We start from the raw sequence: 12,928 nt of genomic DNA on the forward strand, positions 1-12,928 counted from the left end.
GATGATCTAATGACTTAGTTGCTCTCACCAACAATGCAACTCTTAACACCCTAGGCATTGTCACCTCTATCCTTCGTGTCTTCATGTCCAACATACTTGTATACACTAGTGCATGCACTTGATGTACATTTGAGTACTTAACATCTTTCAACTTGTGGCAGCTTCTTCAAATCGTTACTCTAAAGCCTTGGCAATAAAAAAATCATTTTGAGGGTATGACCATGCATTGGAAGGCCAAAAATTGATAATGAGTGGGAGGCCCCGTTTGTTTAACTATTTCCCTTTAGGGTACTGTTAGCACAATGCGATAGAGTTTCACTTTACAACTGGGTTTAGATGGAGGCGATGGCAATGCAAACCATGACTAGCCTTCTGCCTCTTTGTGTGAACAGTGAAGCCGAAGGCAGAATGTGCTACAGTAAGGTAAGAGAGGTTTTTTCTTAGTGCTAGGGGTCTTCCAGGGGCAGGGAGGTCAGTAGAAAGAGGGTGGGTCCGAAGGAAAGAGGAGAGAGATCTTAGATACTTGGATGATGCCACATCACAAGTATGCCCTTTGATATATCACTGTCGTCGCTTGTCTGAACCTAGCCTTTAATTGACAAACAAGGGCCTATGCAAAGCCCCTCTAGGTAGATTCTCTAGGGGCCTAAGGCTGGTTACACACCAAATGAAGAACACCCATTTTACAAGCATTAGCCAATCAAAACACTTATTTAAGGGTTGGTCGTCCGCAATCCTTTACACACTGGAGATGACATGACCTATTGTTTATTTGCTAAGCAGCAGGTGAACTCCCCGCCCACTTTTGGATGAGGAATCTCCCCTATCCATTTTGTAAAGTGGCCAACAATGGTGCACTATTTGCATTTGCAACCAATCAAAAAATTTAAATGTTTATTATTTTTTATTTTTTAAACAAATTGTGTCCATTTGTGTACAAAGGTACGGTGCTCATGTTTGTGGAGGGTGTGCGGGAATTCGTGCAGAGTGTGCGGGAATTGATTGTCTTGTCACTTGGTGTATAACGAGTCTAATTTCGTGGTTTGGAGTTCTCAGCCACAAGAAGAGAAGACCGGGCATCGTCCATTCAATGACAGCCACGTAAGGAAAGTGAGAGGAGGCTCTTTTCTGGCGTGCCACGTAGGATGCGCTTTTGACAGGGAGGGAACTTTTCGGGTCCCGCTCTAGGGGGCGTTTGTGGCCGCCATGGGCGAGAGGTTGCGGACCGCAGGCTTCTGCTGTTACCAGGCTATTAGGGACTGCCCTCCTTCTTATTCTTCTTCTCCTCCTCCTCCTCCTCTTTCTTCTACTTGTGCCTACATCATTCATTGAACCATCTTCTCCTTCTCCTTCGTATTATCATAATCAACATTATCATCATCATGTCTGACGGTTCTCTCTCCTTCTGCTTCCCACAGCCCGTCACGACTAGCCTTCCTTCTCACGGAGCCCCTCTTCCTCTGCCTCGTGTCTCAGTCTGCAACCCCGCACCACAGGATTGCAGTAAGTTCTTTGGCCCCTCTTCTTAATACCACTGTCCATCTTTCCTTGCCGGTACTCCAACCCTATCGTTGTTCTTTTAAGGTGAACTCCATAGGCAAGAAGATTTGTCCTTCTCGGATTCCCATCAGCTGCAGTTCCTGGACAAGGTACATGTATATTCCAGAATAAAACAGTTAATTCATTTGGTATTACTTCTATACGATAATAATCGGAGGCATGTGAAATCATATACATATTTATTCCTCTGGCTGTGACCAACCTATCACCGAATGGTTCAAACGAATGGCAAGTCTTATTTGATCAATGCTACACGCACGTCGCTGTACAGATGCAATAATCCATACTCGTGCATGACTTGCCCTTGCTCGGCAATAGTCACTGATTTCCTTTCCATTTCAAGAGGTAGATTGCCTGTTAATGTTGCTGAAACAGGATGTAAGTAACGAGTATCTCCAACAGCCAGCAGACTCTACTTGTCTGTCCTTGACAACGATGTTCCGCCTCAAAGTATCTGAAATCAGCGAACTCTGGTAAAAGGGGTTAATTGGGTCAGGCTGCTATCTTACAAGAGGTTGTAAGTCTTGTAAGTGAAGAAAGTGCTCCCAGTTAACCCCGTGAACATAGCACTCAACAAAATAGCTTAAGATAGGTAGTTGTACATTTGTTTGGACGAATGCGGTGGATAGGTGAATTAGGAATACAAACGGGGTATATAAGGTGGCAAGAGATACTTTGTGTTGTAACTGTCTACTTGCATGGAATGATTACATAGAATTGTGTGCAGTGGTCCATAATGATCCAAGGCTGGCGTATATCAAGCTTCGTTACCACCTGTGACCTCTGAATAGGAATGAGCACAAGCTCCTTGGCACTACAGCGTTTCTACATGATCTTGGTGTGGATCCATCAGCCCTGCGCATATATATGGTGGAGTGTTTGTGTGAGCTTATTGGCAGCATATAGGTTGCATGAGATGGTGTTATGGGCTGCTCATAGAGAGGGCTGAAAGGCACTGATCTAGATGGAGGTTTGGGCTATTGTGAATTCAAAGAGATGTTTGAGTCTCCCTCATTGAGGAGCAAACTGTGGAGCTAACTTTTGAGGTTGATGACTCTAGCAAGGCTCTTGGTCTCAATTGAACTTTGCAACCTCTTAGAATTCTCAGCACAGGTCGTTGCCATTTGGGTAAGCAGAACAATGCAATCTACTGTGGTCACAATGATCAGGGCAAAAGCTTGACCATCCCACTCCTTCCCATCTTCCACAATCTTCTGGATTGTCCACTTTCATCAAAATTCTCTTCACATAATCAACAGTGATCCTACACCTAGGTGAGATGCTCATGCTTCAACTTCTTTCTCTCAGTAAATTTCCACAACTTGCCACCCACAAGCCCTTGGGTCACAATGATGCAAAGCACAAGATAGTGCTTAGTTCAACCCTATGGGTAAGTTCAGCACAAGTAGTGCATATTGCAAGTGCTGCTGAGCATTTTCAAGTGGGATGAGACCTCATGCAAAAAGTCATTTGTGATTGCAACCAAGAGTTTAACCTTATTCCAAACTTTCAACAAATTTACCGCAGTGCCAAAGCTTGGGGGACTGCAAACATTTTCTTCTTCTCAGAGGAAATGCTAGGGTGAATAGAGATATACTCAAAATGAATGACACACAAGAAATACATTCTGATGAATGCTCAATGAAGATGAAGGCGTATTAGATGATGGATAATACAAAGAGACCTTGGGCCTCCGTGCCTCAATGGTGTTTGGAAATGCCTGGAACAGCTCCAATAGTGTGTTGCTCCTGAGATAGACCCCAAAATGCAGTGGCATTTGGGAGTTATGATGATGTAGGCAGCAGCAAAGGAAGTGAAAAGACAAAGCAGATAGAGGTTTAGTTTCATTATGTTTGAGAGCATATCTTGGAATTTGAGTTGAAGGTGGTCTACTATCCTACTATGGGCAATGCAGTAGACATCTTCACAAAGCCTCTTTCATAGTCTCCTATGGCTCATCATACGTGTCTCCTTGGGTTGCAGCCTTTTCCAAGATCTGAGAGGGGGTGTTAGTGTTTATTGTTTTCATGCATGCCATCTCATGGTTGTGAGCTCTATCAAAGTTTGGTGGAGTAAAGGAGCTCTGACATGTTCTAGTGGTCATGTGTTCAGCTGATTTCTTGTGGTCATTTCCAGCCTGATCCAGATTATTACTGCCCTATTTTAGTGTGCATTTCCAGCATTGCCATGTGGCAGTCCAAGGTGACCTGATTTTATGCATTTTGCATAGCAGGTTGGACTGATTATTTTATGGCACTTATGGACAGTAGATCTGCCAGTTTTGATTTGCATGCCTATTTATAGCAACTGCCATTTCAGGCTGCTATCACCATTGATCAGTTGCCTCCATTCTCTCTCTCATAGCCTGCATTCTCAGCACTCTTCTGCCATATTCCAGCACATCCCTAATGACACATTACAACAGCATGCAGGAGCTTACTTTAGCTGCCTTGCATTCAACATTGTGATCAGTGCAGATTCGTCCTTGTCAGAAGTGGATGCAGTGATGGAAGCATAGAAGATTGCTGTAATAGGCTGTGTAACACAAGAAAGAAGAGATGAAAAACACTACAAAGAAAAGAACACTGCACAAAGAACTAAAAAAAAAGAGATGCTTGGCAAATGGAATCCATATACCAAGACATGAGATAGTACAAAAACAATAGTGAGTTGTTGGTCATTTGGGCACTAGCACTAGCTCCCTCTCTCTCACGGAACCTGCTGAAGAAGTATATAGGATGAAGTAAGTGCCTAGCCTTTTAATTGCCCCCCAACATGAACTAGTCGGCCACAATAAAGGCCAATCAAATAAAATTGGCCACATAAAAAATGCTAGTTAGCCATAAATTACCCCAAATAATGTGGCGACAAGATCATTGGAAAAGGTAAATGTTCATCCCATTGATACATGCATAGACTCACTTATGAATGGACGTATCCGCTAACACCCTCTCTTAGATCATAGGTGACCTGATACAATACAATACACAATGAGAATGATTTATTAGAGTACACACAACAATGAGACAGATAAAACCATGGTTACCCAAGTAGTGGGTGCACAAGCCACCACCAAGGTGCTTTGGAGAGGACCTAATGTCAATGTCAATTATACCAGCTCTTGAAAATAGAAAGCACTCGTATCAGCAGTCCATGTTTGTCAATAATAGCTCTCACGTAGTACATGTGACCATCCTGTCACCAATGCCATAGTGCATAAGTAACCATGGATGCCTCTTCTTCGGCTAGACCACCAAAGTGTCCCCTCATGTAAACTTGGATTAGGAGCCAAGCCCGCTCTCTGTCAAACGGCTCATCATGAACCTGGATGTCAATCCCAACTCCACGAGTTTAAATTGCTAGACTTTGGTCGACGTGTCAAGGCAAATCCCTTTTTGGATACTATGCACCTATATTAAAGTATAAATGAGGTCTGATTGGCCCACCTCACCACCCTCACACTCCCTCTTTGGCACTAAAGAGTTGTTAGGGATGAGCTACATCACTTGCATTAGCAAGCTAGAAGGGAGGCCCTTGTAACCATCCCTAGGGCCGCATGGTTGGAGCCTAAAATGTGGACTTGTAGTTGTTGGAACATTTGGAGCACTAAGAGATAGCATCCTCGTGGAGAATCTAATTATAGAAAGGCTCCAATAGGACACTCATAGATGAGTAAAAAACATTTGCATGCTGAGCATTAGTAGTAGAACTTGTAGGAGCTATGAGGAGGTAGATATAGAAAAATTATTGAGGCAAGGGATTATGAGTAATGCATGTGTGCCAAGAATACATACTCTCAACAATTTCAAGAGTTCAAGCAACAATGAAATCAGAGAGTGATCAACAATAGATAGAGTGTAGTGAAAATAACATGACAATTGGATACACACGAGCTTGCTCTAAAGCTGAGCAATGAATCACAAAAGCTGAGAAGATGATTGCTGCATAAACCAAGATCAATTGAGAAATATTGCATCAAACGCAACCAGGTAGGTAGGGATCACATGAAGAGTTTGCAGCAGCCAAAGGCCTGAAAATATAGCTGCCAGCCTTACGAGGATAAAAAACCCGTAAACATAGGCAGCAGAAGAAAAATTGCAGACAAAGTGAGCATTAAATACAGCCACCCAACAATTTAAACAAGTTGCCTCAGCCTTGGAACAAGGGAAGAATAGTAATCTGCAATTATTGCAAGCTAAACGTGTCAGAAGTGGGTGCAGCAACGGAAGCATAGAAGACTACTGTAATAGACCATAGAACACAAGAAAAGAGAAAACAAAAGAACTCTGCAAAAGGAGAACTCAAAGAAATGCTCAAGAAATGGAATCCATATGCCAAACACAAGACAATCGCGTACAACAATGAGTCACTAGTTATGTGGGCATTCGCATTGGCTTCCTCTCTTCAATAGAACTTGCACTTACAGTTAGCAAGGAAGTGAATGATAACGATTGAGGAGGAGGGAGCCTGAATAAATAGGCACAAAATAATACCAATAATGGATGAGGTCAGCTAGTAATAAAATAATAATAAAATGCTGGTCAGCCATAAGTTAATGCTTGAATCCACAAAAATAAGCACAAAAAAATTGCCTCAAATAATTTGTTGTGCCTAGCTCACGAATACGCATGCATAGACTCATACATGAGCTAACTAATTTGCTAACTCCCTTAGATCATGGGTGATTTGATACAATACAATGAGATAATGATAATGACTCATCATAGTCCATACAACAAAGACCATTAGAATAAGACCATGGATATCTAAGCAGTGGGTGATCAAGCCAACATCAAGGTGCCTAGAAGAAGCTGATGTTGATCTCAATTATACTAACTTCTAAAAATAGAGAAGAATTGTAGTAGACTCAATGTCTGTCACCAATGCCTTGTAGTATCATACATAACCATCTTGTTAGAATGCCTTTGAACATACATGACCATGGATTCCTCGTCTTCAACTAGGACAGCCAAAGTGTCCCATCATGTGAACTTTGATTAGGAGCCAACCCCGCTATTTGTAAAGAAACAACCCATCTTGAACTTGGATGTCAGTCCTAGCTCTAGGATCTCAAAACTCTCAAATTTTAGTCAATGCTTCAGGGAATTTCCTCTCTGGATACTGTGCATCTATATACCTATATAGATGAGACTCATTTGCCCCACCTCACCACATCTCATACTCCCTCTTTGGCACAAGCAAGTCATGACGGATAATCGCATCACCTGCACTAGAAAGCTGTCAGAAGTGGATGTAATAATGGAAGTGTATACGAATATTGAAATAGGTTGTTGAGAGAAAAAAGAACATTGCAAAAGAAGAGAACTTAGAAAAATGCTTTGGAAATGGAATCCATATATCAAACATGAGACAATTGCGTACAAGAGTAAGTTACTAGTTGCATGGGCACCAGCATCGGCTTCTCTCCAACTGGAAGTCCACCTAGTGAATGATGATGATAATGATTGAGGAGGAGGATGTTGAACTAAAAATGCATAAGCCTGACTTAAATAGCCCCAATATATGTTTAATTAATGAAGAAAACCTTTAATTTTAAAAAGAAATGCAATCCTAGAGAGATAATTTGTCCCATATGCAAAACCCTAATTCGGGTGTCCTAAACTTTCTATAAATATGCACGTAGCCCATCGCTCTTTCTCAATCTCATTTTTGCAAGTTTTAGGAGCCATAACTTTGCTGCCTACACCTCGTTCGCAGAGGCCATTGCGGTCAAAACTTCCACCAGCCACTTATTATGATCCGGGTCTTGATTCTAGCCTTCTGCATACAATTGCTCTGCTGTCGCCAGGCTTGTGGAGCTGTCGTCTATTGTTGGGAGTTGTTGTCCATTGTTGGATGTTGTTGTCGTCTGGCACCTATTCTTTGCTATCGCCAGGATTCTCTCCCTCATCTGAATGCTGCGCTTGCAGTTTTTAACTGTTGCTTGACATTCTCTCACATTTGATACTTGCATTTATATCTAACAGTTGTAAGCCCAAATTTTCTCTCTCCTAAACTGCTGTTTGCATGAGATCCAGCCTTCCTTGGTTGCATTTGCTAGCGATACTCAGAGGTTGCCTTTGTTGTGATTTGGGATCCGTTCGGAGTATGATACACTCTACAGCTCATAACCTTTGTCTTGATCCTTGAGATACAAGAGTTCGAAGTTCAATATTCACTGCATAGTGTGTCTACTGTATGAGCATTGTATATTCATTATTCATTCACTTTATTATTCATTGTGTTTAGTGTCTCTGACTTACCCTAATCCTAGCCCTAACTGTGTTTTGAGTTTATCAGTCTATGCTTTGTCGTATGATTGCTTTTATGCCTTTCACGTTAAGAGCATTTCTTCACATGGTATTAGAGCTAGGTACTCTTTGAGAAACTTTGGCCTTTGATCGGAAAGCTCATTCACGAAAGCAGGAAAAATAGAAGGATTAGATGACTTTGAACACATTTACAATACCACTCCAATCTCCATAGCCAAACATGGACATAAACGATTAGAATTGGGCCTCCCAACTCACCACTGCTTGATCTAACATAGGTGGGGAACCATCGGACTACCATGTAGTCCATAGACCATATCAAATTTTTGTTGCTGAGTATGCTCTCATCCTTATGCATAGGGCTCAGTAGGAGGTTAGAGGTAAATTTGAGTTTTCTCCTTTAGATTTGGTGCACAAAACTAATGATCTTGCATGACCTTCGGAATCTCTGCTATGGACCGGCCATCTACAATTGGAATCTAGCTCGGATTAAGCATCACTTTCATAGTACTTCTTTTTCCCAATGCTAGGTACGAATCCTCTTATTTGAGATTCTATGTTAACTAATTCTGTATTTTCTGTTGGATCGAGAGATGCTCATTAAGAAGGATCTCTTTAAAACAAGCTTTGGTTTGTGAGTAATGAGAAAGATAGGTATTTCTTCATGAACTCAAAACTAGGTAAGAAGCTAAAAGAAGAACTTGTAAGTATTTCTACCCTTACTTTTCCTTCAAATGATTTGATTTCTCATGGTCAATATGGAGTGGGTACATCTTCATCTAGTGCATTTAATGGACAAAAGGAACCTAATATATTTTCCACAACAACATCCATAACAAATCTGTTTGGGCTCCCATCCATCCCTCCCTCATCTTCCACCGGACCTTCCTTTCCGTTTCTATTAAGTGCACCACATTATCCACTACCACACTGCATCGGGGGGTTTTGCACATTTAGGCATAGCCTTTAGGACCTCTACATACCCATTTTTGGGTGGTGTACTTGTGATGGAGGCTCTTACTCTCAAGTTTTTCCTCTCTAGGGCATTCTTCAACTGTGGATTATTTGGTATCGCAATTTGCCTCTATGGCATTCCTAGTGGACCATCCAATCATTTTCTAGTGCCCTAGCTAATATTTGGATAAGGTTATCGTGTCCTAGTGTCTTCATCTACACTTATGGTATCATATGGACTTGTGTTTGTTTTGGTACCTTTGCAACAATTGACACTCATTGGACATCAACACCCTATTTCTGCCTATCCATCTTTACCCCCTCCTTCTTATCCACCATCACGACCACCATCTTATCCTTCATCTTATTCCATCTATCCATCTTCCTAGACACCTCATGGTTCTAGTTCCTCATCCGCCAAGCATGCTTTTAATGACAAGACTCGTTTCAACAGGTCAAACTACACCACTTGGTCAAATTTTTGTTGCTGAGTATGCTCTCATCCTTATACATAGGGCTCAATAGGAGGTTAAAGGCAAATCTGAGTTTTCTCCTTTAGATTCAGGCACAAAACTAATGATCTTGCATGACCTTCGGAATCTCCGCTATGGACCGGCCATCTACAATTGGAATCTAGCTTTGATTACGCATCACTTTCACAGTACTTCTTTTTGCCAATGCTAGGTACAAACCCTATTATTTGAGATTCTATGTTAACTAATTCTGTATTTTCTATTGGATCGAGAGATGCTCATTAGGAATGAAGTCTTTAAAACAAGCTTTGGTTTGTGAGTAATGAGAAAGACATGTATTTCTTCATGAACTTAAAACTAGGTAAGAAGCTAAAAGAAGAACTTGTAAGTATTTCTGCCCTTCCTTTTCCTTCAAATGATTTGATTTCTCATGGTCAATATGGAGTGGGTACATCTTCATCTAGTAAGATATTTTCCACAACAACATCCATAACAAATCTATTTGGGCTCCCATCCATCTCTCCCTTATCCTCCATTGCACCTTCCTTTCCGTTTCTATTAAGTGCACCACATTATTCACTACCACACTACACCGGGGGGTTTTGCACATTTAGGCATAGCCTTTAGAACCTCTATATACCCATTTTGGGTGGTGTACTTGTGATGGAGGCTCTCACTCTCATGTTTTTCCTCTCTAGGGCATTCTTCAGCTGTGGATCATTTGGTATTGCAATTTGCCTCTATGGCATTCCCTAGTGGACCATCCGATCATTTTGTAGAGCCCTAGCTAACATTTGGATAAGGTTATCGTGTCCCAGTGCCTTCACCTACACATATGGTATCATATGGACTTATGTTTGTGTTTTAATACCTTTGCAACAATCCGCACTCATTGGACATCAACACCCTATTTCTGCCTGTCCATCTTTACCCCCTCCTCCTTATCCACCATCACGACCACCATCTTATCCTCCATCTTATTCCATCTATTCATCTTCCTTGACACCTCATGGTTCTAGTTCCTCATCCACCAAGTATGCTCTTATTGACAAGACTCGTTTCAACAGGTCAAACTACACAACTTGGTCAAATTTTTGTTGTTGAGTATGCTCTCATCCTTATGCATAGGGCTTAGTAGGAGGTTAAAGGTAAATTTGAGTTTTCTCCTTTAGATTCGGGCACAGAACTAATGATCTTGCATGACCTTCGGAATCTCCGCTATGGACTGGCCATCTACAATTGGAATCTAGCTCGGATTATATATCACTTTCACAGTACTTCTTTTCCCCAATGCTAGGTACGAACCCTATTATTTGAGATTCTATGTTAACTAATTTTGTATTTTCTGTTGGATCGAGAGATGCTCATTAAGAAGGAACTCTTCAAAACAAGCTTTGGTTTGTGAGTAATGAGAAAGACATGTATTTCTTCATGAACTCAAAACTAGGTAAGAAGCTAAAAGAAGAACTTGTAAGTATTTCTACCCTTCCCTTTCCTGCAAATGATTTGATTTCTCATGGTTAATATGGAGTGGGTACATCTTCATCTAGTGCACTTAATGGACAAAATAAACCTAAGATATTTCCCACAACAATATCCATAACAAATCTGTTTGGGCTTACACCCATCCCTCTCTTATCTTCCACTGCATCTTCCTTGCTGTTTCTACTAAGTGCACCACATTATCCACTATCACACTACATCGGGGGGTTTTGCACATTTAGGCATATGTTGAGATGACAAGCTCAACACATGCGGACATTGATGATGGACCGCCTGGTTAGATGGGTCCACACGTCTACACTTAGCACGTCGGTAGTTATTATGACTCTCACATGGCCACTGACTCATTACTTATTATATTCAGGTTGTTACACCTACTTATAGCTGGCATAGTTATAGCACCAGTCGACTAGTGTAGTCGGTTATGCATTGTTTGACTTAGTAGGCCACTTTCCTGTATGTTGTATCTTATCTATACTTTGTGTACATTGTAAAGTGTGTGGAAGAAGAAGAAGAAACCAGCAAGAAAACGTTTTGGCCTCCATCTCTCTTCTTGTCTCTTGAGTGAGCTTTTTCTTGTGCATTCTATGTGTGTTCGGCGCAGTATCTTGAGCAAATCCCCCCACCACGCGATTCTTGACATGGTATCAGAGCCGCACCACTGAGAGAGGCTAATTTCGAAGGCTAAAGTAAAGGAGAAGAAGCAAGGTTTGAGCAAGCAAGCAACAGGTAAGAAGCTCTTCCATTCTTCCACTCTCTCTCTTGGATAGTGCTTGTGGAGGCACCGGAAGCAGGGCAGAGCAAAAATCTCAGATTGTAGTGAGATTTGGTGTGCGCGAAGAGCGCTAAGTATTCTGCAAAAAAACCCTTCAGGGCTATTGCCGCTGCTATTTTGGCCATCCAAGGTCATTTCAGGTCCCGTTTTAGCCTCACAAGATTGCAGACAGCAGTTTGAGGTATCCTGTAATTTCAGCTGTGTCTGCCGTACATAGGTGCACAGGTTACAGATTTCAGATCTATAAGTTCAAAGGTGTTTACCAGCGAATAAACATAAGGTTTATCTGCAAACAGGTTGCAGATTGCATGTATTGAGCAGACAGTGAAAAAGGCTGTCTGGTGTATTGCTGTGCACTACAGGTCGAGGGTTGCAGAAGATTTGCTTGCTATTTGGTATTAGTTTTGTGATAATGACAGAGAACAATGGAAATCCCATTATTGAGAAGCTCGATAAGAACAACTATCCGTCATGGAAGTTCCGTGTGACGAACTTCCTTATTGGAAAGGGCCTTTATGAATTTGTTTCAGGTGAAGAAAAGGAGCCAGAGCTGGGTATCCCTCCGACTGCAGATGAGTTAAAAGCATGGAAAGAGTGGAATGCGAAAGATAAAAAGGTGATGTACTGGCTATCTGCAGTAATTAATAATACTATGCTGGGACATATCAAGAATGCAGAAACTTTACATGCAGCTTGGACAATTTTTGAGAGCATGTTTTTAGTAAATACAAAGGCACGAAATATTCAACTCAAGCAAGAGTTGAATGCCTTGAAGAAAGGAAAAATGTCTGTTAATGAGTATGTTTTGAAGGTAAGGAGCATTGCAGATGCCTTAGCATCGATTGATGCAATGCCAGATGATGATAATTTGGTTTCATCCACTCTGAGTGGCCTTAACAATGAGAAGGCATGGAAATCATTTGTTACTTTAGTATATGTACGGAAGCCATTTTCAGATTTTGATGAGTTGATCTCTCTTATGATTACTGAAGAGATCAATATGCAGGGTGATTCGTCTGAAAGAAATGGTGAATAGGTCCAAGTATTTTATTCAAGTTCAGGAAGGGGATGTGGAAGATACCCTTCAAGAGGCCGTGGTATGGGACGTGCTGGCGATAACCAGCAAAACAGGTTCAATCAACAGTTTGGTGAAATGCAGGTTTCTAGAGGCAGAGAAAACTTTAGAGGCAGGGGGAGCTCTAGAGGAAGAGGTGGATGGCAGAACAGAGGATCTAACAACTTTGGTATTGTGTGTCACTATTGTGGCAAAACATGTTATATTGCAGTCCAATGTTATGCTAAGAAAGATGATATTCGCAGTGGTAAGTTGCAGCAAGGAAACTATGCATCGTCTTCACGACAGAATGAAGACAAAAATGAACGTCTGTTTG

At 41.5% G+C, this 12,928-nt stretch overlaps 1 protein-coding gene across 1 annotated transcript in view; it reads left to right on the plus strand.

Moving 5' to 3' along the window:
- Positions 1 to 1,228: 1,228 nt before the first annotated feature.
- Positions 1,229 to 12,928, plus strand: part of LOC148016748 (pentatricopeptide repeat-containing protein At2g03380, mitochondrial-like) — a 42,366-nt gene continuing 30,666 nt past the window's right edge. The window contains exons 1-2 of the mRNA XM_087664676.1: positions 1,229 to 1,503; positions 1,585 to 1,649. Coding sequence (XP_087520802.1) covers positions 1,383 to 1,503; positions 1,585 to 1,649 — 186 coding nt within the window. The 5' untranslated portion in view covers positions 1,229 to 1,382. The remainder of the gene's footprint in view (positions 1,504 to 1,584; positions 1,650 to 12,928) is intronic.

This window comes from Lygodium microphyllum, chromosome 23 (assembly GCF_053477565.2).
Source record: "Lygodium microphyllum isolate KBCC chromosome 23, Lygodium_microphyllum_v1.1.10, whole genome shotgun sequence".
In the NCBI taxonomy this organism is placed as follows: domain Eukaryota; kingdom Viridiplantae; phylum Streptophyta; class Polypodiopsida; order Schizaeales; family Lygodiaceae; genus Lygodium; species Lygodium microphyllum.